At 43.9% G+C, this 27,327-nt stretch overlaps 2 protein-coding genes across 2 annotated transcripts; both read left to right on the forward strand.

The window, feature by feature from the left end:
* Positions 1-9,154: 9,154 nt before the first annotated feature.
* LOC128706774 (transmembrane protein 179) lies at positions 9,155-10,052 on the forward strand. The gene is made up of 4 exons (XM_053801716.1): positions 9,155-9,264; positions 9,331-9,474; positions 9,537-9,698; positions 9,776-10,052. The coding sequence occupies exons 1-4, from the start codon at positions 9,155-9,157 to the stop codon at positions 10,050-10,052; spliced, it is 693 nt and encodes a 230-aa protein (XP_053657691.1).
* Positions 10,053-13,077: 3,025 nt separating this feature from the next.
* LOC128707634 (mucin-5AC) lies at positions 13,078-25,583 on the forward strand. Its single transcript, XM_053802593.1, has 4 exons — positions 13,078-13,102; positions 22,640-22,841; positions 22,922-23,033; positions 23,118-25,583. Exons 1-4 carry the CDS (start codon positions 13,078-13,080, stop codon positions 25,581-25,583), a joined length of 2,805 nt encoding a protein of 934 aa, XP_053658568.1.
* Positions 25,584-27,327: the final 1,744 nt, after the last annotated feature.

Consider the following 27,327-nt stretch of genomic DNA (forward strand, 5'->3'; position numbering starts at 1 on the left):
GATAATTCACGTCAAAACTAGGAAAAGAAAAAGTGTGTGTGTGTGACTGTGTGGAGCGTAAAACCGGAAGCGCGGAAAATGTGTCGAAGTGTTAAAAAGGGAATAAGCTAAACAGAGCAAAAGCTAAGAAGTAAAAACCAAACGCACACACACGCACACAAAGTTCAAGTAAACCCCACTACAAGGAAGAGAAAAGAAACATCAATATTTACAACCTAATTGACACCGATTGTAGATGGATTAGATGGAAGTGAAGCAAATTTATTCAAATACTATCACTAGCATAAACATAAAACAAGCAAACAACACACAAACGTAGCAGAAAAGAAAACCGAGCATTAAAGAAATAAAAAAGAAACACACACACACACAATAGTAGATGCAAAACGAATGCATAAATAAAACCTACTAATAGCAAAGCTAGGGGTGAGTGGTGAAATGGGAAGCGTAATGCGAAACAAATTGAAAATAAAACACACGCACACAGTAGAGCAAATTATGGAAGGTGGCCATCAAACGCAAAAGAAGTTAACGAACGATGTTGGATAGATGTCAACAAAGGAATCGATAGTCGGAATCGTTGTGCAGCTGAACTCACACACAAACACACCCATTCGAACACTCGACCATATGCAAACACATACACACTCACAGTAGTACATGGCTCTTAGTAACACAACTTTTCAAGGGAACAAACAACATCCAACTGCAGCAGCATAAACACACCTGTTGCGAATTCTACTTCAAACAGACCAAACATTGCAAATAAAAATGGAAAAAACCACCACCAACATACCAGTTCAGTTACAGAAAGAGATCAGCAAAACGTGACAACTCCAACACAGAAACACACACTGAAACGGAACAGAACAGTGGCATATACACGAACGTGAAGGAACGTTAAATTAATGGCTCTTTACTTGCACGACGAAGCAACGTATATTTAGGCAGAACCAGAACCGGTGGCAGGGGGCAGCAAAGGTTTAGAATAGACGCATCTGAAGTCGCGGTGTAGGCAGGAGTAAAAAAAAATCCCCGGTACAATCCTTTCCCAAGTGACAAAACAGGATGCACCTGGAAGTTTCCTCGGACGTAGGTGTCCGGCATGCGGCATGCGGTTTTCTTTTCCATGGTTTTACTTTTCAATTTGGGTTACCGACCCAAACACAAAAGGGTCGAATGACCGTTGTGTACTAGTTACTGTACTTTGTTAAAAAAAACTCCTTCAGGTACGTTTGTGTAACTTTCATAAATCAAGTTAAGTGTTGAAATTGGAACCCTAAAAGGTACACTAAATGTTTCGAAATATGTTAAAACTTCTCAATGGAACTGGTTTCAAACCACTTGCATACAATATCTATACACAATTTCATACGATCACGTGCCAGAACGGGCAGAAAAAAAATCCACAACCAATTGGCGCAAAAGGAAGAAAACAAAAAGCATTTTACTTGTTTTTTTGTTTTATTAACAAAGCAAACAAACGCTACTGTTAGTCCCCATGTTAAGGAAACCGTCACCAAAGTGTGTGAAAACAGGAAGATGCAGTAGAAGAAAAAAAAACTGTAGAACACGGGATTAAAAGTCAAGGCTAGTAAATGGAAATAAAATTACTCTAAATGTTAATACGAATTTACTGGTGGTGGGCGCAGAACGAGTTTTTCTGTTCGACGAGTTGGAGGACCTTAGTTTTCTGCAAACAATCATAAGCGTAACGCGCGATCGCTTTTGGTGAGCCCAGGTCAGCACAGCCAAGGGACAGGCCGTTAGCTTAGTAAGCCGGGAGGGGGTTAGTAAGCCTGGTAGTAAGCCAGCTAGTATGTAGCGCATGTAGTGGGCCGACACCAACGCGTAAAATCGGAAACAAAACCTTCGATCGCGATCGTTTACAACACAATCTCGATGTGGATGTTAAGTTTTGCTAATTGTTTTTGGTTTTGTTTTGCGAAAACAAACCGTTGTGTTACACATTTACGTTACGGGCAACAGTTGCCAATCATTGAGCTGGCGAGAGAAAGGGTGAGAAAGAGAGAGAATGCATCTCTCTCTCTCCGCTTGCCGGAAATAGGATCGAACGCGCCATGGTCGGCGTTTCGGATCGAACGATCGTAGACAGGACAGTGCATGTGTTAGTTGAGTATTTTCAGTTTTCAGTAACTATTATATTAGATGTATACGTAAGCGGGAAGGGTCGAACACGATCGCAGTGAGGGTGCAAAATCACGCACAAACACGGTCCTTGATCGGCGCACAAATCGTGCTGTCGTGCTGTGTGTGCCTGTCGGCACAAAAGTATTCACCACACAAACATATACATCCACACACACAAACACAATGTTTAGTCACCGAAACACACAATAAAAATCACGTACAGCAAACAATGGTAGCGCACCGGGACAGAGTGAAAAGCTACAATGTCTTTATAATTGTAAAATGTAATTACAACAATTACGTTACGTATGGTATTTTACCAGCTTAAATAGTTATACAACATCACACACACACTCACACCTACACACACACATGAGACAGAAGAGAACAAAACACCAGAAACATTCATGTTTTTGTCGCACAAAGTCACAAAGTTCGGGACAGAATAAGTTCTACCGTTCAGCATCCAGTTCCGCTGTCTGGATGTACTGGGCAGGAACACATCACACATCACACACACACATAGGAAATTGAGAGCAGGGAACATTCTACTGCTCGCTTAGTACAGCTAATTCGAGTGTACAGTGTGTAGGGGGTTGTAATGTCAGGCGGAGTGGACGAACACAACAACCAAAAACAATGACACCCCAAATCCCGTTCACCATCTTTTGCGGGTGTCGTACTAGGAAAGAAATCATACAACGAGACACCATCCCATCGAATGCGAGACCAAAGCAAACCACGTGACCACGGTCCAACCGGTGCAAAACCCGCACACATCCAGCCAAGCGCGCAAAACACATTTGAGCAACGACACCGTGGTAATGGTGAGTGCTTCCGCCCGTGGAGCCGCACCTGTTCGACGCGTGGCTCAGCCGTACAGCAACGCGCTCGGTCCGTAACGTTTTAGCGCACCGTTTAGCGGATGTTCAGTGCGAAAAGCCGCAACGCGGTGGAACGATAGGATGGGAAATTCGTTTCTCGTTGATATATTAACATCGCGATCACGCGATCATGCTTCCAACGAGGGAATTTGGGAATGTCAACGGGTGCGAACGTACGCACAACCACACACGCGCACACGAGCTGTTCCCCAACGTACAGCTGGTGTGTAACGTTCGCTGCGCGTCGTTCGTACCGTTCGGACATTCCCGGGAGACACCAGTGTTTAGTTTCACAGGAAGCAGCAAGTTTGGAAGACTTGAACCACAGACCACTAGCAAACAACATCCCGCCGTGAGCAAATGTATGAGTGTACGAAACATCATCTAAACCAAAGAAAAAAACAATTGAAGAAATATTGCCCGGGGCAATCCGAACACGGAAATGGGATGACCGATGATTCCCACGTCCCAGGGGCACATTTCCCATTATGCCAACGGGCAGGTTTTCTTTTTCCACACACCCGACGATTGAACCGGATATTTGGGGGGAGGTTTTTTTTCCTTCTGCAATTAATCGAATGATCGAGCTGCGTGAGTGTTCTTCTACTTCTACCTGTGCGTGTATGTTGTGTGTGTGTATGAAAATGAGCGTTAGTTTGTGTGTGTAAGGTACGATAGCAGAGCACAAAAAAAAACTCCCCTCAGAACGGGTTTCGATCACGTAAAAGTGTGGGAACTCATAAAGCCCGGCCCGATTTGACGGCCATTTTGGGAAACTGGGCAACCGGGGATCCATCGGTCGGTTCCATTTCGCTCGAAAAAAAAACCCCTTTCCACCAGCCAACCAGTATTTGGAGGAAAGGAAGGCGCGCACGGCTTTGTTTTGGGTGCAACAGTGCAACAATGGAATTGCGCGCGTTTACAACCTTGGTTCCGGTTCGGCCTTTGGGCTACCGGGTTTTGAGCTTTTGTTAGTGCGGTAACTTTACGTTTAGAGCTTACAGACAGCTATACTACGCAGGGGCATCGGTGAGTTGGTTCACGATCAATCCACTGTTCGGCCCATTTCTTTGCTGATGTTGGCCTCCTTCCTTGCCGGAAAGGAAGGATTGCCCCGTACATCGGTCTATTCCATACCTCCCAACTACCCGTATCCCACTCCAAGATCCTTTGCTCTGTCACCTCTCAGGTCTACCGACCAATGATCCCACAAATCTTTCTCACCATCGAGAAAAGGGTAGGGGCTCAGTGTCACTAACTCGTCAGCAATCAACCTATGTTCCGGCCAACAACTTCACCACCTAACAGTGCAACGTACAACGTGCAGTAAAACCTGCATTCAAACCCCTGGGACGGGATCCTGGTACTTCCGTTTGTGCCTTTTCCTTACTACGGTACCGTTGGCGTCGCGGGTTCGTTTATTCCTTGTACTTCCTTGCCAAACGTCGAGCGACCGATGAATTATCCTCCCAAAACCCACTGAACTCGTATATTACCAACATCAACGCTGTGGGACATCCACAAACACATCATTCTAAAGGTTCCCGCGCTGGAACTTCCACACCCACGTGGCGTGTGGACTTGACTGTCTGCACTGCATTGTGGCGTTTCACTTATATCCTCACGGATCGTCGCCGTGCGAGACCGCGAAGGCCGAAAGGAAGAACATATGTTCCCGCTGTCGTTAGCGGAGTACCGAACAAACGGGGCCCGTACCAGGATGCGTTCATCACCGGGAGGCGAATGCGTTCGTTAAGCGATGAGAGTTAGTAACACATACCCGTTTTTCGATGGTGACAACCCCACCCCCCTCCAAACCCAACAATACCATTTGATTGGCCGTGCTTCAACGGGCACGGGCACACCATAGGTAGCTTCGGTTCGTTAATGTTACCACGATTTGGAACATCACCACGTATTGTATCCGTCTTCCGGGTTTCAGTTCCGCATTGTTCGACAGTTAACGATATTCACTTAGTTCGTTAAAACCCCTCATTTACACCTTCTGATCAGTTAGTCACTCATACATTTGGCTCGCCAATGCACGCCCCAAAGTTCGCTCGGAAACCCACAATCAATTCCACCATTTGGACGATAGGGTTGGCGTTGGCGCTAGCTGGCAGATGGGAGAAGAGTCGTAAACGTTCAAGTATTTTCTCCGTTTTCCCGTTTTTTTTTCTTGGTTCGAATTATCAAACTGTGGTGCATGGGCGTGGCGGAGTAATAAAATGTATAAGAAACCAAACATAAACATAAACACACACACAGAGACACAAGGGAACTACAACATAATGGTCTAGTTGGTATGTAATGATAATAGTAATGCAAACAATTATTATTACTATAATTAACATGTAATAAGGACAACAAGAAGAGGAAGAGAGAGAGAAAAAAAAATAAACGTGCCTAGAGGCACTTTGACGAGCATACAAGAATACGGAGAGTCAGTCTAGGCAGGATGAGTGAAAACAAATGAGAAAAAATAAACTGACCATAATATATTGCAGTATATCCTTCTAATGAAAACGTTGAAATAAACCCAAAAAAAATCTCAAGATAGAGATAGATGTAGTTGTCGAAAAAGGGTAAGAAAGATAATCACGAAAATCTTGACAAAAAAAAAACATACAAAATCATGAAAAAAAGAACAAAAAATATAACATAATATAACTGAATATGAAAAAATCACAGAGCAAAACAAAAAAGAACAAGCGAGAAAACCAAATAAACAACAGAAGAAGAAAACGGAACACACGCACACACAATTCGAAAACTGAACGAGGTAACGTGTCGGAAGTAACAACAGGCAGCAAATGAACAAAAACAACACTCATACACATAAAAACAGACTGCAAGTTAGCAAAAGGTTTTCCAGTCGTACACGTGCCAAGTTGCTCATGTACATATGGCGAATACGGCAATGCTATGACATTCACTTCCATCGGCGGCTAAGAGCAAACTAGTACGAACTTTACTAGAACGAACGGCACACTGTTTTGAAAAGCGTTGAAGTGAAGTTGCCCCAACAGAGAGCTAAACGCGATGCACTCGGCGACTGCTGTGAGACGCAGCTTTGGTCATGGCGATCCCCAAGGATCGCAAGCGAATGTCCGATCCGTTCTGTTAGGAACGTTCTACGATCGTATCATGATGGTTTGCCGTACGCGTTGCGATGTGGACACACCTTCTGTGGACAACTTGGGGCCATCTGGTCGGCGATGTTGGCCACCCCTTTTCGGGGGTACGCTACAGACGCAATGCTGCGGTCACTATGCGCAGTACATCATTGTGAAACGATTTTGGGCGTTCAGAAGGGTCGGATATTGAGGGATCGCCTAAAGGCAACCGAACATAAGGTCGAGTGCATTGTTTCTGCACGCTGCGGCTAACATGAACCCTGGAGGGCAGATTAGAACCGAAGGCACAAAATGACCAACAACAACAAAGAAGGCAATGGAAGAAGTTTGATGCAGTTTGCAAAACTGAAATCCTTGTGACCCTCAAAAATCGATGTAAAATCAAAAGTGAACGTAATTAAAAAAAAGAAAACAGCAAACATCATTCAACACAACAACAAAATACAACAATAAACAACGGTCGCTCGGTTAGTTCGCAGCGTTACGGCATTTCATCCATTCACGCGTAATATACAAGGGAGTTTAGCAACGGTAAACAACTAAATCAGTTTTGATGCGCAAGTGTTTGCTCCTCTAGGGAGGGTAGTGAGGGTGAAATGCAAAAGGGAAAGCATAAGGGAAAACCGATACCCAAAACTACACAAGGAAAGCACCCAATTGAAGGGGGCTGCTGTGGACCCAACGCTGTGTCGCTATGGAATCATTGCCACCCGAACGGCGATCGTGTACTGGCAAATCGTAGATACATGTGGCATGTAGAATCGTTTGCAGTACGGAGGTGTCGAATGAACTCGAGCGAATAGGCAAGCAGGCGCAGGATCCCATCATGAAACAGAACGCTAACCAGACAGGAAACACTAGCGAAAGAGAGTGTGAAGGAAATAGAAACAAATAAAACAAAAAAAAACGAGAGCAAAAGAATAGAGAGATCGAGAAACAATACCTCCGGTAGCAAAACAGTGAAAAAATACATGCATAAGGAGTATAAAAACAAACGATAATACATGATGCAGTGAATGAGAAAACAAAGGAAACAAACAAACAAAGAAAATAACAAAAATAATAATAATAATAATAATATTATAATAATAATAATAGCAAAGCCACTAAAGAGAATAACACAAATGAGAAGAAGAAGAGAAAACATGAAACAGAGGATAAAACCAACGGTTACACAAGAGATCGGTTACTGCAAAAGAGGAAAACAGAAGAAATACTATTAACTATTTAATAATTATTATAAAGAAGTGAATTATATAAAGTATATATATATATATATATAAATATATGTGATTATAAATAGGTTAAACATAATTTGTCAATAGCAAGAACAACAAAATATATATATATATATATACATATATGTATAATTAAAATATACACAAATCAGTAAAATTGATATGACATGCTTTATTCATCAATTCTTGGATAGGATACTTATATCACATTGATCGAGCAAAATGTTATGAGTGGATGGTAAGTTTGGAATACACGAGAATACTACAATAGTTAAAGGAAGTTAGTTGTATTATTTTCATACTTGTATAGATTACATTCCATGGTGCTAAAATCCGAATGGAATCTAGCTCGCTGTTTGTTTTGTTTGTTTTTGTACTCCTTGAAACAAATTGATTCACCTAACGAATTGAATAACCTAACGTATTTATTGTACCAACGTGTAGTAGTCGCATATGCTTTAGTTCAATCTGCCTAATATTTACCTATCGGGTTGTTTGTCGGATATCGGATGTCGGATGGGACCGAATTATCCCTGATCTCTGGTGGGATGGTTGGCGGGGGGGAGAGCTATTTCCATGTAACGATGATCCCGGATCGATAGGGATCACAATCCCCATACAAGGGATCACTATTTCCATGCAACGATGATCCCGGATCGCTGGGGAACACAATCCCCATACAAGGGATCACTTTTTCCATATAACGATGAACCCAGATCGCTAGCGATCACAATCTCCATACAAGGGATCACTATTTCAATGCAAACACTGATCCCGAATCGCTGGGGAACACAATCTCCATACAAGGGATCACTTTTTCCATATAACGATGATCCCAGATCGATAGGGATCACAATCCCCATACAAGGGATCACTATTTCCAAGCAATGGTGATCCCGGATCGTTAGGGATCAACAGCGCTATTCAACAGTGATCCCGGATCATTCGATCCCATATTATAGGATTGGATCAGATTTTTCAAGCCTGGATCGGATCGGATCAACCGATCCATCTCCAACTTCTCATCACTAAGCTTGAGTCTATGATCATGAACAACAAAATGCAAAGCATAATATCTCGGATTGCTCCATCAGGTCCAACGAATCGTACACTTCCTCATTGATTGAATATCGCACAAACTAGTACATAATTATATATATATATCGATCGAAAATGTTGGATAACTGCAATATTTGCAACTATATGCAACTCATTTGGCAATTGTGAGCTGATACAAATGATTAAAAAGGAATTACACGCCTATCTACACTACAGCGACGATGGCCATTTGTGTGTAAAAATCTGATGGTTTGGATAACATTCTTTATTTAGTTTTGCAGCTTTTGCACAATTTGTTCAAACTGATGTACAAATTCATTTCATCCACCTGTAAAATGACAATCCAACAAAGTATTTAGTCTGACGATGTAAACTTACGCTGTATGCAATACGATTGTCAAAATAGCATTGTTTACAAAAAAGCGATAGCGCTAGCAAATTATTGAAAACAAAGGTGAATTGGTAGAATATTTGCGTCATTTTTCTCCCTTCAATGGAACTTCAATTAACTGAATATTGTGTTACACTTTGTCTATGCACTAGATCAACGGACGGGCGAAAGGAGGTTCACGAAAGTTGACCATTCTATTGCCTGCCTTCCAGAAAAAAGGAAGAAGAACACGGTTTATTGAATCCTGCACATCAATTCTGCAACCGGCAGTGTAGCTGATGCGCCATAAAGGAAATGGCCCTTTCTAATGTGTTAATACTCAGCCAAATCGCTGGCCATGTATTTGCATTCATTCTTTCCATGTGTATCTTCATTCCGCTCGCCATTCACGTCCGGTCGTTCGAGTAAGTCATTCCGTCTTGTCCCTTCTTTGGAGTCTAATATACAACGCATGTTTTCTACACCTGTAGTGGGCACTGCTTACTGTTTACCACCGGTACATGGCAAGAAAAGGATGGTCTCTTCGATGTGAAATGGGCGTCGGAAGCATACTGTAACTACCCCATTGTCGTCGGCGTTTGCTTGTTCATCATTGCTGGAGTTCAAATCTACAGGTTAATTTGGTGGACTGTGGGACAGGTTACGCATTTGTAATCATACTTATTTTCTGTTGCAGGATGGCTTTACTGGCGTACCGAGAGCTTGAGAGTTCCTTTTTGGGACTATTTTTCGACGTGGTATTTAGCATCTCGCTCTGTACAATGACTCTGATCGCCGCCATCACTATCACGCTTGGTTTCATGGCCTGGTGCGGTGAGATGACCGCACGTTTTCCATCGTAAGTATTGTAATTCATGCTGTTGGTATGATGTAATGCAGTCCATCCGAATTTAACGAAAAATATTATCAATATAGATGCGATATTGCGGATGGACAGAATATAACAAACGTGGAGCTCAACATTCAAACATCCGGTTTCTACATTGAGATGGGCACGGCACAATTTGGCGCATGGGCATCATTCGCAACCTGGGTAGGTTTGTCAGTTTTTTCATTGCTAAAACTAATCAACAACCATCAGGTGCGCAACATCCGCGTCTCGATGTACATCGAACGGCAACGCTTGGTAAATGAAGAGGTGTACCGTAATACAACATCCGAGCTCCCGTCTGGAGCGCTGAGTGATAACTAAACACACAATACTGTTGGATCTTTTCCGTGTAACACGAACCAGTACGACTGGCTGTCCAGAATGGAAATTAGTAACCAATAAGAACATCCATTAAGATATTGTTTCTTTACATTACGGTCATTGTATTTGGTGTTGTATACAGCTATTTTTTAACATTCTACTTGATTCATGTACGTATACTGTTATCGCACATTTATTAAATTTATTCTGGGAATCGAAATTCCATTACTCTATCGAATTAAGCGGAAAGGTGAATTACGAAACTAGTAAGAAATAAATATAATCACTGATAAAAAAGTATGTAGCATTTTCCGGATTTTCGACAATGTTGTCGAATGTGGTCGTAGATTAAAATTTAAGTGATAAGCAGTGAGCCTTTAGAAAAATATTTTTCCAACTATGATCAGTTCACGTTGAGTACAACTGCTACAAAAAAATGGGATGATAAGAAGAGTCAGATACGAACAAGCGTTTTGCTTTTGGCAGGAACGTTATGACTCATACTATACTAGCACAACCAACGATTGTGAACATCACGATAGTAGCATGTACTGGCCAGAATTTTGCACCCAATACATACGCGATGTGAAATTACGATGCATATTTGTTTAGATCGATGTACAAATTCAAGTAATAAAAAAATAGCAAGTATTGCTAGCCTAAAGATGACACGACAAATATTCTTCTAAAACTGATTTTATGCGCCCTAGAGCAGTTTTGCAAAAAGGTGCTTTTAGAATTGCGAAAAATCTGCAGTGATGTTATTTTTGTGAAGATGTCAATGATCGCTCTAGTGTTGCGCTTGAACAAGAGAATTATGAAATTATTTTAACTATCTTCGACCCCTTAGCTCATAAGATTCAAGAATCCACAACGAATATGTTATTGAAATTATTAAAATTATGGCTTCCAACTGTCAACCAAAAATTTCTAAAACTTTGATAGGCTGTCAAAAGTAATGATCCCTGTGCGTTCCATGGTGAGCAGCTGTCAAAGCCGTTTAAATGGCATGACCCGAACGCTGATTGTTCACTGCTGGCCAGCCCAACAGAAGGAGAAAAAACGCACACGGACACAGACAAGACAAAAGCTGGTGCGTAAGGAGGCTCGTCGCAGGTGTTAGCGGGCGTGTTCCATCAACTCGCTCTGAAATATATCCTTTTTCCGTGAAATTAATCACCCATCGTAACAGGACAGCAGTGTGGTACGCGTGCCCTCTTCACAGTGTACCGCAGAATTATCCCGTGCGTAGAATAAGCAGTGTGGCACGTCCGTGTAGCAGTGTGCGTGTGTGCGTGTTTATTTGTGTACACCGGGGTTTTCCCTTATTTTTTCGCTGCGGAAGTAAATAGAGTAAAGCAATAGATCAGAAACCGTCACTGTACCGCAAATCTGTGACGCGTCCCGCACTGTTGAATTACGGTTGAAGAAGGTCATCTTTCATCAACAGAGAAAGCCACCGACGGGACGACAGAGAAAGAAGCAAAAACGTCAACCGGGGCGATCTCGCTGCTTAGACTGTGTGTGTGTGTATGTGTGCTTATGTGTACGCGTTGGTCATGGAGTGAGTGAGTATGCGGGTATCCATTTTTGCTGCGATCTCGAAATAACATTCGGTCCGGTGTAAAAGGGACCTGTCGGATACGATACGGTTTTGTATCCTTGCCGTTACCGGTTAGTACCATTTCCCGGTGACAGGAAATAGGAAGTGTCAATCTTTCTGCACCATTCCCGAAGGCTGTCCACCCTTACGGCTGCAAACAGACTCATCAATCGCAGCAAGGCGTTTGCTGTGGTGGCCCTTTTTTCGGTCAACAGGAACCACATCATCGGTTCTGAACATCAGTCCCAATAGGTTCCAACCTTATGTCGCGATCGGTTGCTCATCACAAGTTGGTTGATATCGGGGTGTGCTGACGGGGTGCATCCAGGGGAAGATTATCGATAAAGTAATTCGCGAAACACCGCCGTGTCGGTAAAGATTTGGTGTTCAGGTACGGAACATACGGGGGACCGCGAATGTGGCCCACAGTTGTACGGTGGTTGCTAAAGCGGAAAGAGATTGCCGTACGCGCGTGTTTGTGTGCTTGTGCTTAGTAGGGCATTGTGTGTGCGCGCCGTGGTTGACGACGGCCAATACGCGATATGTTGGTGCTTTAAAGAGAGCGAGAGGAAGAGCCTATCTCATTATACCATACCTTCAAATGGTTTTCCTACCGAGATCCATTCACGGATCCCAACGTTTGGTTATGGCGATCTGCAAGAAGTGCTAGAGTGGCATGTGTGAGTTTCCAATTGAAGAAGTGAAAAGTGAAAACATCAAACACCCCTTTACCGAAGACGGGGCGGCATTCAGTGCCAGCATACCTATCCCTCTCTCTCTCTCTCTCTTACTTCGTGTCTTTGTGCTCTGGTGGATGGTTGAGGTGGCTACTTGGCACATACCTCCTGTCGCCGGCATCCACGTCTTTCCACACCGCTTCCTTTCGCACCGAATCCAACCAAATCCGCCCTGTTTTAATATCATTCGGTGCGGGACACCGAAACTCCGATCCCCGGTCCTCCTTCGGGCCACCCTCCTCGGACTCGGGACATTAAGCTGCATTCAAGGTGCTGTGTTGTGTCCGCGCCACACACTGCCATTATCCAGCGGAGCGCATCGGGTAGGAAAAGCGAAAATCTTCCCCATCCCAGGGCAAGGGCATCAGACGCGTGTGTGGTAGCAGCCAAACGGTGGCTAGGAAAAACAAAACCCGTACGAACACAGGAAAATACATCCCCCGGCTTTATACACAAATACACATACGCACATGTTCACGTGTGTGAGGTGGTGATCGCGAAAAACATCAACCCTCATCTTTCTGCCCGTAAACGTGGAGTCCTCGACCGGAAAACGTCGACAGTAGTGAGGCGGTGCATATACGTGACATTGTAGCCGGGGTGCATTTGGCGACTGTAAGCTCCGCAACATCAGCTCCAAGAGCACAAATATTCACTGCTCGAAACAACAACCGCACGCACCACGATGGATCTTTTATCGAAACCCGAAGGTAAGCAGAGCCCTTTTGGTTTGTTTCGTACGGAAATAGAAATCATTCCAAATAGGTTCACTCGTCTGTTAAACGGGATCAGCAAAATTGTTAGAAAACGCCGAAAAAAAAACCCCTTGACCACGGTTGACACACGTACCGTACGTGTGATTTAATATCTGTAGTCTCTTTGTGCATAACTTTGCCCGAAAAGCAGCTCGCACGCCCATGGAAACGGTGAATCATCTGTTTTTGTCCAGGGGGTTTAGTCACGCAGCGCCTCAAAAACGGCCCCGGATATCTTGTGGGAATGAACTGTCGCGGGTAGCGCAATGTGTCCACCAACAGTATGAAGACGGCAATTGACAATAATGGCGTGATATTTTGCAGGAATGCTAATAAAGATAAATGCAGCAAGGGAAGTGTGTGCATGTCGCATGGTTTGAATGACGTGTGCAGGTGTCATTATTCAACCTACTTGGATATCCCCTTCATATCCCTGGAAGATATCATAATTTCATTGCGTCCTATCTAAACAATGAACCCGTGCACACACACACCCTTTTTTGCGTTTCTTTTTTAATTAACTCAAAATGATGGATTTCACATATTCACGCATATGTGTGTGTGTGTGTGTGTGTGTGTGTGAAGGGAACCCCGACTGACAGTTACACCCCCAAAAGGATTTTGCCGACGGTACCGGGCATGTGTTGTTATGTTTCCGTTTGACCTAGTTTTGCTAGTGGCGGATAGGGATTCCCATCGATCTTCACTATGTTACACTACCTTACCTTTCTCTGACCTTTCTCAACATTGTTTCCATGGAGGTGCTTTATATTGACATTTACGATTCGTTCATGTGTTTATGGGGAAAATTTTACACAGTATCCCTTCTCCCCCACAGCTGCAACCTGTCTAAAGTTCAACGAACTCTTTCGCTCTCTATTTCTCACCCTTCCCTCCACAGGGACTGCCGGTTTCTAAAGTTCTGGGTTGCGTAGGTGATCGGCCTTAGCAATTATCTAGTGACCTACATTCGCATTGGGGCTGGTGAGGCAAACCGACGGCTACCAAGAAATGTCAAACGAAATGTCAAACCTCAATGGCCTACTCGCAATGAGAACGCCACGGGTGTTTTGCAAATTGCTTACGTTTTGGAACACGTGAGAAGATAAGATAAGCATTCTGAGTCATTCTTGTATCCTTCTTCCCTACCCCTTTGCAAAAGTATCAAATACTTGGCACTTTACCCGAGGAAACAGGAAACTTTTACCCAATGGTTAGAAATGTTCTATCGGGTGCTGACGTATCTCTATCGGAAAAAAGTTTGGCACAATCATCAAAGAGTCGTTTAATAACAAGGAGCGTGTAAGATAAAAACAGAACCTAGGCAATAAAGAACGTCTTATGGCCTAGCAGCGATATGATGTACACTGTCCTGTGGCCTGAACGTTGAGTATCGGAAATTTTTTGAGTATCGGAGCAAGTATCGGAAATAGATCAATTGCAGGATGTCAACGTTTATCGGCTCGCGGTTGGAGATGAAATGTCGCCGAATGTTGATTGAATTTCCTTTGGCTGCACGAGCGAATAAACTCGACAACTGCTGCCCCGGAAGGAATAGATTTTATCTCGAAACCGTTTCATTCCGACTGTGTGTCTGTACGTGTTTTGTTTACGAGTAAGTCAGGCATTTTAAATGAAGAACGAAAAACCGACGACCCGGCATATCATTCCGCGGATGACTCAATGCCCGGAGCCCAAATCGTATGGTGATTTCTCTGACTGTCAGGCTGTCGATATAGAGTTTGTCATCCTGTACGCGCGCGTTGAGAATCGAGGCCTGACTGCGACCATACGGCCACACCCAAGATTCAAGATTAAAGGCACCGAGAAGACAACGGAGAAAACACAACACTACGTCTGTTGCATTGTGATGCACACGAATACTATGAATACTAGTCTTCTACAAGTAAAAAATACCCCCCTCCCCCCAACCCCCCTAAGTATGTGTCCTTCTGGTAGCCCTTGCGATTGTGTCATTTGTTGCCAGACTTTCCGGGTTTTGTGTGTGCGCTGTACTTACAGGGATGTCGCGTCATCGCGCTTCACGTTGATAAGATTATTGAAGCGACTAGTTCACTCCAGTACACACATACATGCACAGAGGTACACACACACACAATCTCACACGCACAACCGTCGCTTTGTGGCATAAGCGGATGTTGTAAGTGCTTTTTATCGCACAAAAAAGCAACAACAGCGCTACAGGCTGGCAAACTGGAAGCGTTATCATTTATCCTATCTGTGCTCGGTCTGTGAGCGTCGACTTTCGACGGCAGCAGGGCACACACAGAAGCTTTGCCGGCTACTAAGTAACAAATATATCGCTCTGGGTTTACTTTTTATTTACTATAAAGTTAAAATCCACGTTGAAGTTTGAATGAACTTCTTCAGCTGCTTCACCTGCTTATGGCTGTGGCTACTAGACGATCTTTCCAACTGCAGGCAGTAGCCATTCGCGAATTGTTTATGATCGTTGCTAATCAACGTTGTGACGTTTTTTTTTTTTCATCCGAAGTAAAGTGAGATCTTGTCGAAGTATCATGTCTATTTATAGCTGATCGCGATGATTAATGGGTTTTGCAATAAAAAAAACCCTGTAACAGTCGTTTATGGTTGGCAATAATTTCTTTTTCATCGCCTATTAGGTGCGCAACCAAGTAACGCCAGTGTTTGTTTTTTTTATTTTATTTGTTTTTGAAATATTTATTATATTTATAGGAGGTTCATACGAAGTATTGGGTAACTCTGAATGTGTTATCCAGTCGTCTCGCTTCCAAATTTCGTATAGTTGTTGAAAATATATTCCTGACCTTTTGAAGCGATCCAATAATCAAACCATTTTAATATCTTCTCATATTAGTGGACAAGCGGGTGATGGTAAGACCGTTGAAAAATCGCACGGAAAATATGAATTTCAGATAGTTATAGCGTAACATCCTGAAGGACTGAAGGATAGCTTACCATCTTCATCCTTCTGTGGTGGTTTCGTTCGACTGCAACAACTCGATGTATTTTATACCGGTCTTGTCCCAGTCAATTCATTCTCTTCAAGCACTTTTCGCTTTCCTACGCGAAAACTGTCGCCGATATCGAAATTGCCTTATTTAGATACCGGATGACTCGCTTTAAAAACAAATAAAATGTAAGACTTCCACCAAATGACATGGCATGATTATTTGTCACAAAATGGCTGAAATTGAGGCCCCCTTAAGTACTTGATCCAATAGTTAAATAAACGATGTGTTTATTTGGTAACCATACGTCCCAGCTAGATTTACGGTATTTAAGTTTATGAACCAATTTCAGCTAGCTCATGCGATGCAAACCCGAACGATACTCAGTTGCGGACCTAACAATTTATGATATGCCTATTAACAATACAGCCTAATATGAAGTGGCCGCCAAATATTTTGATTTCTGATTGTGCAGATTTTCACACCGTTAGGAACAAACCGCTGCCGAAAAACCAATTGAAGAAGGAAACCAATTGCCGTCACATGATGGTACAGTTTTGTCCCTACAAAAACAAAACAAAATGGTTGGTCAGCTATCTAACATCATGTGGGGCGCCACTTATCGCAATGGCAACGTGGATGTTCCAGTACCAGCACACACACCTAAAATCCCTAAACCTTATTACATTCTTTGCACGTCCCATACGCCCCGGAACCCCCCTATATACCCTTGCTTGTGTTCTATTAGCTCTCGGTGAGGTTGTGCGTGCGTGATCGTGTTTTTAACCGTTTTTTTTTTTGTTTTCTTGTCAAAAGTTATCTTTTCGTTTGCTCTTGACTCTTGGGAAAAGACGCTTTTAAGATTAATTCGAGTAGATATTCCTTAAACTTGAAGAAATAATAGATGACGTTTTGGTATTTTTTTTTTCAGTTAAATTGTCTGTAAATCTGTTTGAAATGAAATCCAAATTACATTTCATATAAAGCACCCTGTACAGTGTTTTCGCTTTTACTGACAGGTAGTGAATTGGATAATGACATACATAAATAATGAAAAAGGTTATGATTTATACCGTAACAAATAGATTATCGTTCAGAGTAGTTTATTTTTTCTTAAAGGTTAGAGGAATAAATATTGTTATTTTCGACTTCAATTTCTCCTCCTCGATCTCGATCGAAGCCAACCGAAACCTTTGCCAATGTCTAATGGGCATTATTTCTCTTCGTGAAGATATCTCTTTCCGAATAAAAAATAAAAATACCCCCAGACAAATTGTGGACCTTGATTAAAACAACAAACAAAAAACACCATCGTCCGTAGTTTTCTTTTTAAAAAATACGAACGAACCATTATCTTTCATGAGGAATCGTAATGGTGTTTACGATGAACGTTGGTAATTATCACACTTCAGCTGTCGCCCCACACACTGCACTGGTTTGCGGATTTTGTTATATTTAAAAGAAAAAAAGCGGACGCGAGCGGTAAAAATAATCGTGTGAGATGTTACATTTCTCCTCCGCATCGAGGAGAAATCGTTCCGTTCAGTTCACCATCACATGCTGGGGCCGCCCTTTTCCAAGAGCATCAACTATCTTATCGTCGTTATCTGCCGTCAGTCGGGTCTTGCCGTTTGCTATTGTTTTGCTAATCGATTGGAGGCCACGAATCGGTTACGGGCCGCACGGCGATCGATTAAGTTTAGCGCGACATCCGTATTGGCCGCTGATCGGTACAACGAAATCTCGGGATGATTGTTGATTCATTTTGCAGCTTGTTAATATTGCATTCCCACCTTTTGCTGAGTCTCGCGTTGTAGTATTTCTACGCGCCTATGCAATAACCAGCATACTGACATACTTACCTTACCGCGGAGGGATATGACTGCTGCTCGCGTTGCCTTGTCCGGATGAGTCATGTGTAACTTGGCAAACGAAAACAACAAAAAACACACACACACACAATTTATGGCCACCAATTTGCATACGAACAATGCGTTTGTTCCGTTTCGTTTCAGCGAATTGCAGATGACCACAGTGTGTATCCCCACCACAGAAAAAATCCTACGGACGGTTTGCACGCATAAAACTATAAGGTGGAATTTTTTGGAATGAATGTTTTCATTTGGACACCGCGTGTTATGTTCGAATGTGGTAGAATTACTCTTCTAACACACATTCAGACATATCAAAACAAAACAGGTTCCAACTTTACTGTTAATGTTTACATGTTCAAAGTTCTTTGTAGTTTCGATTAAGTGTCTGATGGGATATTTCAAATTGTAGCCCCATAATGGTTGTTATGTAATACATTTGATATACAGGGTCTGGCGATAGATAGGAAGTGGCGTGCCTAACTTATTGAATCGCGCAAGCGAATAAGATAAACGTTAAATTTGAAAGTGAAAAAAAAAACACAAATTAGTGAATGCCAATTCGGCCAGGATCTTTACGCACATGCGGTTTCAACAGTTGAGATATAACATGAATTTTTTGACGATTAAATTAGATAAAAACTTAACACAAATATTTATCATTATTGAAAATGTTTTTTTAATTCCTATTTTGCACATCATTTGTTTAAAATTTCGTAGTATTTTGTATATCTTCAACTCTTGAATCCTTGTGCATAAACAGCCTGGCTGGCGAATTGGTATTCACTAAATTGTGCTCGCGATTCCATATCTAGTTTAATAAAAGTTAATAAACAGTGTGTGATACACGAATCAGCCGTGAATAATACCATTACACTTTGTTTTCCAAATTTAAACTTTGTTTTGTATTAATCAGTGTAGTTCAACATTCTCTAAAGGAGCTAAATATTTAGTTGCACTGAAACTTTCAAGAAAAATTAGATCCCTGTTCTGCCCACGAATGTGTTGATATCATATGAAATGTCTTGTACGTCCACCATAAGCATTACCGATGTCATACGTGTATAAATCTACAGCAAGATCCCCTGATACTCAGCATCGAGCAAGAAGATACAACACAATTTTTACCGATCGACGTCGTTGACGCTGCTGCTACTGGAACTACTGATCTAATACCTACCGCACATCATCGACACAACGGGCCTGGGTGACCCCGGTGTGTGCGTTTCATTTGATGATCACACCACCATTCCCGTTCGGGACCTGTTTTCGTTTCACGGCCAACCGGGTGATGATGTATCACTTTATCGACGCGTTTGACTTAGGTGTCGCCTTGCCCGTGCGTCTAATGTTACTTGTTTTTGTGTTCATCTACAGTGGCACAATTTTTCCCTTAGAATGCTCTAAACGGCGAGACAAGTGTCTGCTATTATTGTCATTGGAAAACAAAGTTTAATGGTACTATTCACGGCTATTTTTAATTAGCTCTCATCAAAACTATTCTAAATTAAGCTGATAAATGCTTCCATTTTGTAGGAGAATTTGTAAAGTCTTCAAGCATTATGAGTGAGATCTACCCAGCTAGGTTTAAATAGTCTTGAACGTCTTAGCATACCTCAGGAACTTCTTAAGCTGTTGTTTGAATCTCTACAACCAGATCAGATACAAATAGAAATATTGAGTATCTTGAAAATATTCAGGCAAATTTTCATCAAGATCATGTAAACTACCCACAACTTCATGTCCAAATTGAATACGCAATGTTGAAACTCGGATGAATGATCCACCAGGACAAAGAGTAATATTTTTAACACCATTCGTATTGTAAATCTTTTTATTGTTTGAGCCTATCAAACTTCGATGAATTCCTACAGTAGTTCGTGAATGATCGGTACCAAAAAGCAAAACTCTCATTCTCAATCTCAACACTCAACTCTTGTAGTATATTCAAATAATGAACAAGTGTTTAATGAATACAAAAAGGCTTACAGCAGTTCTATTCAGTCTCTGCAATAGGCAGCCGTTTTAGAAGAGCTACTGATCTTTGGTCTTTGGAATATCTAACCAAATGCCGAAGTACAAGATCATCGGTCATGATTCGAGCGAAATAGTCTGTTGCTTCCTGTTAGGGTCCAAAACGTTTGTCAGTCGTGGCCATCCCCAACGTGACTTCAACAGTAAATACTCCATCGGCAGTCGAAATTTGAACCGGATGTGTTGGTTACTCGTACGTTGTCTACCGCACCAATTATCCAGTAGTAAAACCTAAATAATAACCTACGATAACTCTTATTTTTAAAGAAAATTTGCTGAATAACGCATTAAGCTTGTCTAGCTTGGACTAGCCTGGTAGCGGTGACCTGATCATGTCACTGCAATGACATCGGACGGCTCCAGCTCGGAAGATCATCTCTTTAGGCCATTCCCGTGATTGGAGGAGGCTAAATACATAAAAATGAGAGACGAAAGACGGGTTTGATGTGTCGACCAGAAAAACTGGAATAATTAATTGTCGCACACTGGAATACGATCATGAGCAATTAAAACAAAAATACCGTAAAACTTTAATGAAGACTTAGCTAAGCTGTAGAAAGATCACTGATATATTAGGACACTGGAGACACAGAAAGGTACAGAAATGCCAATTGAAGGAACGAATTTCTTAAACAGCCTCACATGCAACTCTGTTGGGCAATTCTTTGAAAAGTCCTATGTCTAAATACTTCCACACGTTACGAACTCGTGCGTGCGCTGGGGAAATAGTTTGCCCAAAACTAGCACACAGTGCCTAAACCAGCATTTCTGAAACCATTCCGCGATCTCATAAGTCGCCCAAAATCTCGTCACCGCATGCATATGGAGACGAGCGTGGTTGCCCGGAAATGTTTCATAAAACATCCACCACGGGTTGATACCGTAACTTCACGCACGAATCATGCCACCGTACGGTTTGTTGTCCGGCCAATTGCTGCTTTTACCGTCTGCATTTGAATCGCGTGTCACTTTTGCTTTGCCCGTTGCTGTCACCGTGGCCGAAGGAATGCTTGAAAATGTGGTGTTAGTTCTACCGCTCGCCAGTGGCAGCTTCTTCATCGCCATCCGCACGTGAAGAGAAGCGCGGCATGTGACGTGATTTGGGGGTCGGTCACTCCACTCCACGCAACCTCGGGACGAGTGATCTAACGAGTCGCTCGGTCGAAGAGATTCCCCTGTGCAGCTTGTTCTTCCAGTTGTCTTTTGCTTCCACATGCCGCTCAGTGGCAAAGTGAAGCTGGAAGACCGACCGAAGACTACTTTGGGCTTTGGGCGAAACGATCGAGAGAATGATCGAATCTATGGAGTGCGTATGGTTGTGTGTATGTGTGTAACGGGTTGTGTGTTTGTAAGGGGTGGTCACCACTTTGGCGGTTGTTCACCTTTCAATTTTGTGGTTACCGGTATGCCGGAGGAGACGAATGTTGTTGTTGTTGTTGTTGTTCGATGTTTTGTTTTCGATTCTTTCGTCCGCGGGTTCTCCCTCCCTTAAACGCGTTCACTCACACTCTCGCTAGTTAGCGGTGGCCATTCCCACACGAGATGATCTCAGGTGTGTGCTCTCTTCTGGTGGCGCTGTACCGTTTGATGGCCTAGGCCCTAGGGCACTTTGCTATTGGGGGCTTTCCAATCGAATGCCGTAATCCGGAGAGCGCATGCTGGAGCAGCAAGTTTTACATTCGTTTTACAGCGTAATACATTTGACTATGTTTTGGAAAAAGCAAGGAGAATTCCTAAGATAACAAAGACATCTTAAAACAGCTCAAAAATAATGACATCATTGCGAGAAAATGTTAAGATGCTGCATGAAATTAATGCGCACATTTTGCTAACATATTACCCAATGCTGTTTCTAACAGTATGAACTTCGTGCCTGAATCATTCGCGCATAAATCCACCCCGAAAAAAAACACCCTTTCTGAAATAATGGCAGCCAGATAGGGCACCCAGATTAGAATCACCGTCTGATCTTTAACGCTTGTGTTTTTGTTTTTGCAGCTGGGCTCCACTTTTATCGGGTTTGGCTGGCCGCATCGTGTGCACACACCATCATCATCCATGCTTTTGCTTCGTCCGCTCTAGACCAAAAACCAGGCCAAACCGTGCAACAAGCACACTGTCGTGCGTTTGTTGCTGTTGCCTTACAAAAGGGGAGGGAAAGTGAAACATGGGAACCACCTTCTCCCTCCGGGTATCTCACTGCCCCTCACCATCAGCGGGGCCCCCTCGTCTGGTGGGATGGGTTTAATGTATAGCTATATCCTCATAAAGCAGTATCGTTTCCCAGTTCTCGAGCATTACGCGGCTGGCGTGATAGAGCGAGATCAACTAAGGTTTGCTGTCTTAGGCGCGGACCTACGCTTGCACGATCCGCCACTGATCGTAGCTTTGTCTCGCAAAGCAATAGACGTGCATTTATATAGGTTAAACCACTCCGTAGCCCTACCCCTTCGTTAGTTCGTTTGTGCGGCATTCCAACTGAGACGATTGTGTGTTTACAACGTTCAAACCACTGTACGAAGCGTTTTTCGTTTTTAATACTCCACCTTTTCAATCACATTTATTCTCCCACCAGAAGAAGAACGTTGCCAACTTTCTACTAACACCAACACTTTCGTTCGTCCTACTTTCAGTGAGTGCCGTCGTCGAGTACGACTACACGGCAAAGGAACCGGACGAGCTGACGTTGAAAAAGGGTGCCATCATTACGAACATCAAAGTGCAGGATGGCGGCTGGTGGGAGGGCACACTGGTCGCTACCGGCCGCACCGGAGTGTTTCCGGACAACTTTGTCCGTGTGCTAGAATCGCAGGATAAGAACCAAGTCGTCCTCAGGTATGTAGAATTTACGGATGTAATGGCTTTTCCACCAACAAACCGGTAACGGAATGTGTCGTTTTCGTTCCTGCTTTCAGGGATAAAAGTGCAACACTGAACCGAAGGTGTAAGGTCATTTACAGCTATCAGGAAAACAAAGCGGACGAGCTGACGCTAGCAGTTGGTGATGTTATTGAATTTTTTGAAGAGGTAAAAACATTACCACGTGTACGGTTTATACCATAAATTACACTACAATGCTCCATTAACTGGGATGCTTCTTCTTTGTTTTAGGTCGAAGAAGGATGGTGGCGTGGTAAGCTGAACGGGCGAGTGGGTGTGTTTCCGTCCAATTTCGTAGAAATGATCGAATCCGTATCGCCCAAATCGTCCAGCCGGAAGAGTGGTAACGTCGGTGGGCTGGGCGTAACGGCGATCGACAGTACTACCGGCCTGGCAGGAACCGGGTCGTTAGGGATGAGTCTATCGAAAAACAACAGCCTCAACAAAAGCCGTACCAGCTTGAATAGCTCGCGGGAAGATCTTGATCGGCACGATGCCCCTTCGCTACCGCCAAAACCGGTGCGGGACCTGTGTAAGGTACTGTTCGCCTATCAACCTGCCAACGAGGACGAGCTGAAGCTGGTGGAGGGTGACATCATAACGATCCTCTCGAAGGAGCTACCGGATAAGGGCTGGTGGAAGGGTGAACTTCGCGGGCGGGTTGGCGTATTTCCGGACAACTTCGTTTCGTTACTGCCCCCGGAAGGTGGCAAATCGTCGGCTAACATATCGGCCTCGGTACGGTCCATTGCCAGCACGACAACCGGCACCGGTAGTCTACACCATCCGGGTGTAGTGTCGCCGGTTAAGGATCCGCTACACGTTCCGAAACCGGACCGTCCACCCACGGCCACCAAGATGCAAATGTTTGGCAAGCAAACGTCAACCAATACGTCCTCTACCACGGCCTACCGTAAGGAAAGTTTCGGTTCGAAAGATTCGTTGAACGAATCAACCGGCAGTGTTGGGAGTGTTGGTGGCGCTGGTTCGGTGACCGGTTCACCGACGTATAACAGCGTTGCGGCACATCGGAAATCACTCGAAAGCAAGGGCACGGAAAATTCAGCATCACCGGTGGCGGGTGTCGTTGGTGGAAGCATCGTGACGGAGAAACCTCCGCGCAAAAGCTTGGAAAACAAGGCGTCGGAGATACGCAAAAGTTTGGAAAATCTGGACGATAAAAAGGCTACACCACCACCGGTGCTGGGGAAAAAGCCACAAGTTCCCATAAAAAAATCACCTTCCATTACCAGCGTAACAGGGAACCTGTTTTCCGGGTTAAAGCAAAAAGTAAAAGGTGGTGGACCATCCGTGGAAAAGGACAAATCGTCGGACGAACGGGATGGTATTGGTGGCAGCAAGGTGAGGTCGGAGATTGCCGACAACGGAGACCGATCGATCGTTGGCGAACGGATCGAGGTGGAGCTGGGTCACGTTGAGCGTGGCACCTCGGTACTGAAGGATATGCGAGCGAACCGAGCGAAAGCTCCGAAACGACGGCCGCCCTCATCTCCGAGCAGTATTATAACAACCGATCCGAATACCACCGGTATTACCGCCAACGGTAGTGGTGGTGCTTCGTTGAGCAATGGCAATTCCGGACTCTTCAATCAACTATCTCTATCGTTCGAGTCGGAAAGTCCAAAACCAGACGTGACAGCCACCGGAGGGCCACCGAGCGCTAACAATTCCTTCGGTTCCAGTTCCATCGTGTCGGCGGGAGACGGTGAAGAATCGGCACCAAAGGTACCGAAACCACGCGAGTGGGAAAAGAACAAAGTACCGTGGATGGACGAGTTGAAAGCGAGCCAGGCGAAGAAGACGACTGCCGCGGAAAGCAAATCACCCGAGCATCATCACCATGTGACGTCCTCGCAAAACACCAGCACCAACAATAGTCACGTTCATCACCAGGAGGAGACGAGCATTTCCAAATCATTCCATGCGAGCACCACTTCCAGCACCGGCACACCGCCAGTACCGTCGTGTAATGCCGTCCGTGCCCGGCTAATGGAACGATCCGCCACAACGACGAGCGTCCCTTCGGAGAGCAATCACACCAGCAGTACCAGCAATATGAATAGTTCCTTCGATCTGATTGCGTCGTGCAATCGTAAGGAGACGGCCACTGCTAACGTCAGCAGTAGCGGTAGTTCGCAGCAACAGTCAACCGTCGATACATCCAACGTGAGCGCCATGACCAAATCGATGTCCGCTCTGTCAACCACCACGACCAAAATTGCCATTTCCTCCTCATCCACCGGTACGGTCTCCTCGACAACAGCGGTCACCGAAAACAACGGCACACACGAACTATCATCATCATCGGCAGTGGGTACCACCGCACCTTCACCAAACAGCCGTCCCGTCAGTGTGAACCTCCGGAACACCAGCATTTCGCCAACGCCACAGAACCGCAATGCGAAAACGATTCACATTATGGGCAGTGGTAGCACGAACACCACCGCCGGCAAACCCTCGTCGACCGAATCGGTGAACGCAGTTCCGATCTCGATGGAGAACGTGTGCGGACGGGTACAGGAACTGGAGCAGAAGGTAAACCGCATGGAGCGACAGCTGGCGACACAGAACGGACTGATCGAGGAGCTGACGCGCATGCTGCGTGGCGAGTCGGATAAGGTGAAGACGCTTCAGAAGGAACTAGAAAAGTACGCCCAATGCGTCACGCAGGTATGATGAACGGAGTAAAGGCCGCCGCCGAGAAAAGCGCACCGAACCGCGCCAATCTTCGTCCATCTGTGTGCCGGCGGTTGGACGTAAAATGGACGGCGCAGTAATTTGTGTTCCCGGCAGTTAGAAGAACCACAAAACACAATTCGCAGCGTTTGCGATCGCAATTTTGAGTAGTATTATATTTTATTCATAATTTTCCTACTACTAGAGGTCGATCGACAGCTGATCAATTTCCTCCGTACGCGTACGAAGAAGAACCCCGCATTGGGTGAACCAATTGGCCGTTTATCTAATCCGTTTAGTTATTATACGTACGAAACGGGCCCGTGTACAGTGATTGAATAGTTACGTAGGTCATTGGACAGCTAGGAGAAGCACAAACGAAGATCGGAGAGATCGGTAACTACTAGTAACTTGTTGGACTTTTGATGAGGTAGAATTACGTACTTTCGGTACACTAGTATCACATTTGCCATGAAGAAAGGAGGATCCGGTCGCGCACAATGAGTCGCGGATATGAGTTTATTTTGCTTACAAAAAAGTTTGAAATTATGAAATGTGTAAATGTACGATAGAAATTAGACAACGCAACAAAAATTCCATTCTATCGAAATCCCCAAACCGCGCAAGCAAGACAAGAGAAAGTATTTGTATTATCAATGATTACTTTACTAGCGAGTATCTTCATTCCTTCAAGACCGGGGTGAAAAACACGAGTCTAGAAACGAGTGGCCGTGTGGAGCTAACGGTAACGCAACACAGGACACGCCCCAAACAGTAACGTAATAGTGAATTAACGTAAAGCTATAAGATAATTTCCTATCGATCATTCCAATCGCTTTTTTTCTAGCAACGCTGATTAGAAATCATGGATTTACGCCTAAAGTATTGACACCATAGGAATATTAGTGAACGATGTAAAATTGAAAATGGAAAATAAATACCATCAACCCCCGCTACTTCCTTCCCTCCGCCGTACGTGGGGGTTTTGTGGGATGTGCGCTACGATTTTAGAGCCCACAGAGATCGATGATCCTCGAAGAAAACGAAAAAAAAACACACGCAAGGAATAACAGAGGGTCGATTCAGGCGGAAGAATAACCCTTAACACTAACGTTGGAACGAGAGCTGAGATATAATTATGAGAGAAAAACCCCAAACCCGGTACGGATTTGCTGGGAGTTTGTGGCTTGCTTTTTATATATATACACACACACCCAAACGCATGTATTCTAGCTACACGTTTACTCCGCCAGACGTAAAACGTTTATCCCGGTTTGGTTTGTTTGTTTTTTGTAACCCGTCATCAATAGCTAGTACAGTAGCGTTTATGCATTTTCGTCATTTAAACTTACGCGCGTGTTAGGTACGCATGCGCCGCCGTACATGATCGGTAATTGGGACCGCACACATCATACCCGTATGGTTGCGAAAGGGAGCGCACCCATACCGTGTGCAGTAGTTATATTGATATACCTTAGTGTACTTAAGTCCGCGAAGAAGATGATCACATTAAAATATGGAAAGCAACAGGAATTCTTGCCCGGTGGGACGTGTTTTCTTTCAGGTGGGCCGAAATTAACGTTTGTTTTGCATTACCATACTGTAATTAATCTTTTCATTTATAATTTTTTTGTAGTTCCGTGCAGGATAACTGAATGAGAACGATATATTGAGAAACAATCGACTGGAAATGTCTACTTTGAAGAAAGAATTTCTGGATCAGGAACAGGTATTTCTTGATTCT

The sequence above is a fragment of the Anopheles marshallii genome, chromosome 2 (genome assembly GCF_943734725.1).
Source record: "Anopheles marshallii chromosome 2, idAnoMarsDA_429_01, whole genome shotgun sequence".
Lineage (NCBI taxonomy): Eukaryota > Metazoa > Arthropoda > Insecta > Diptera > Culicidae > Anopheles > Anopheles marshallii.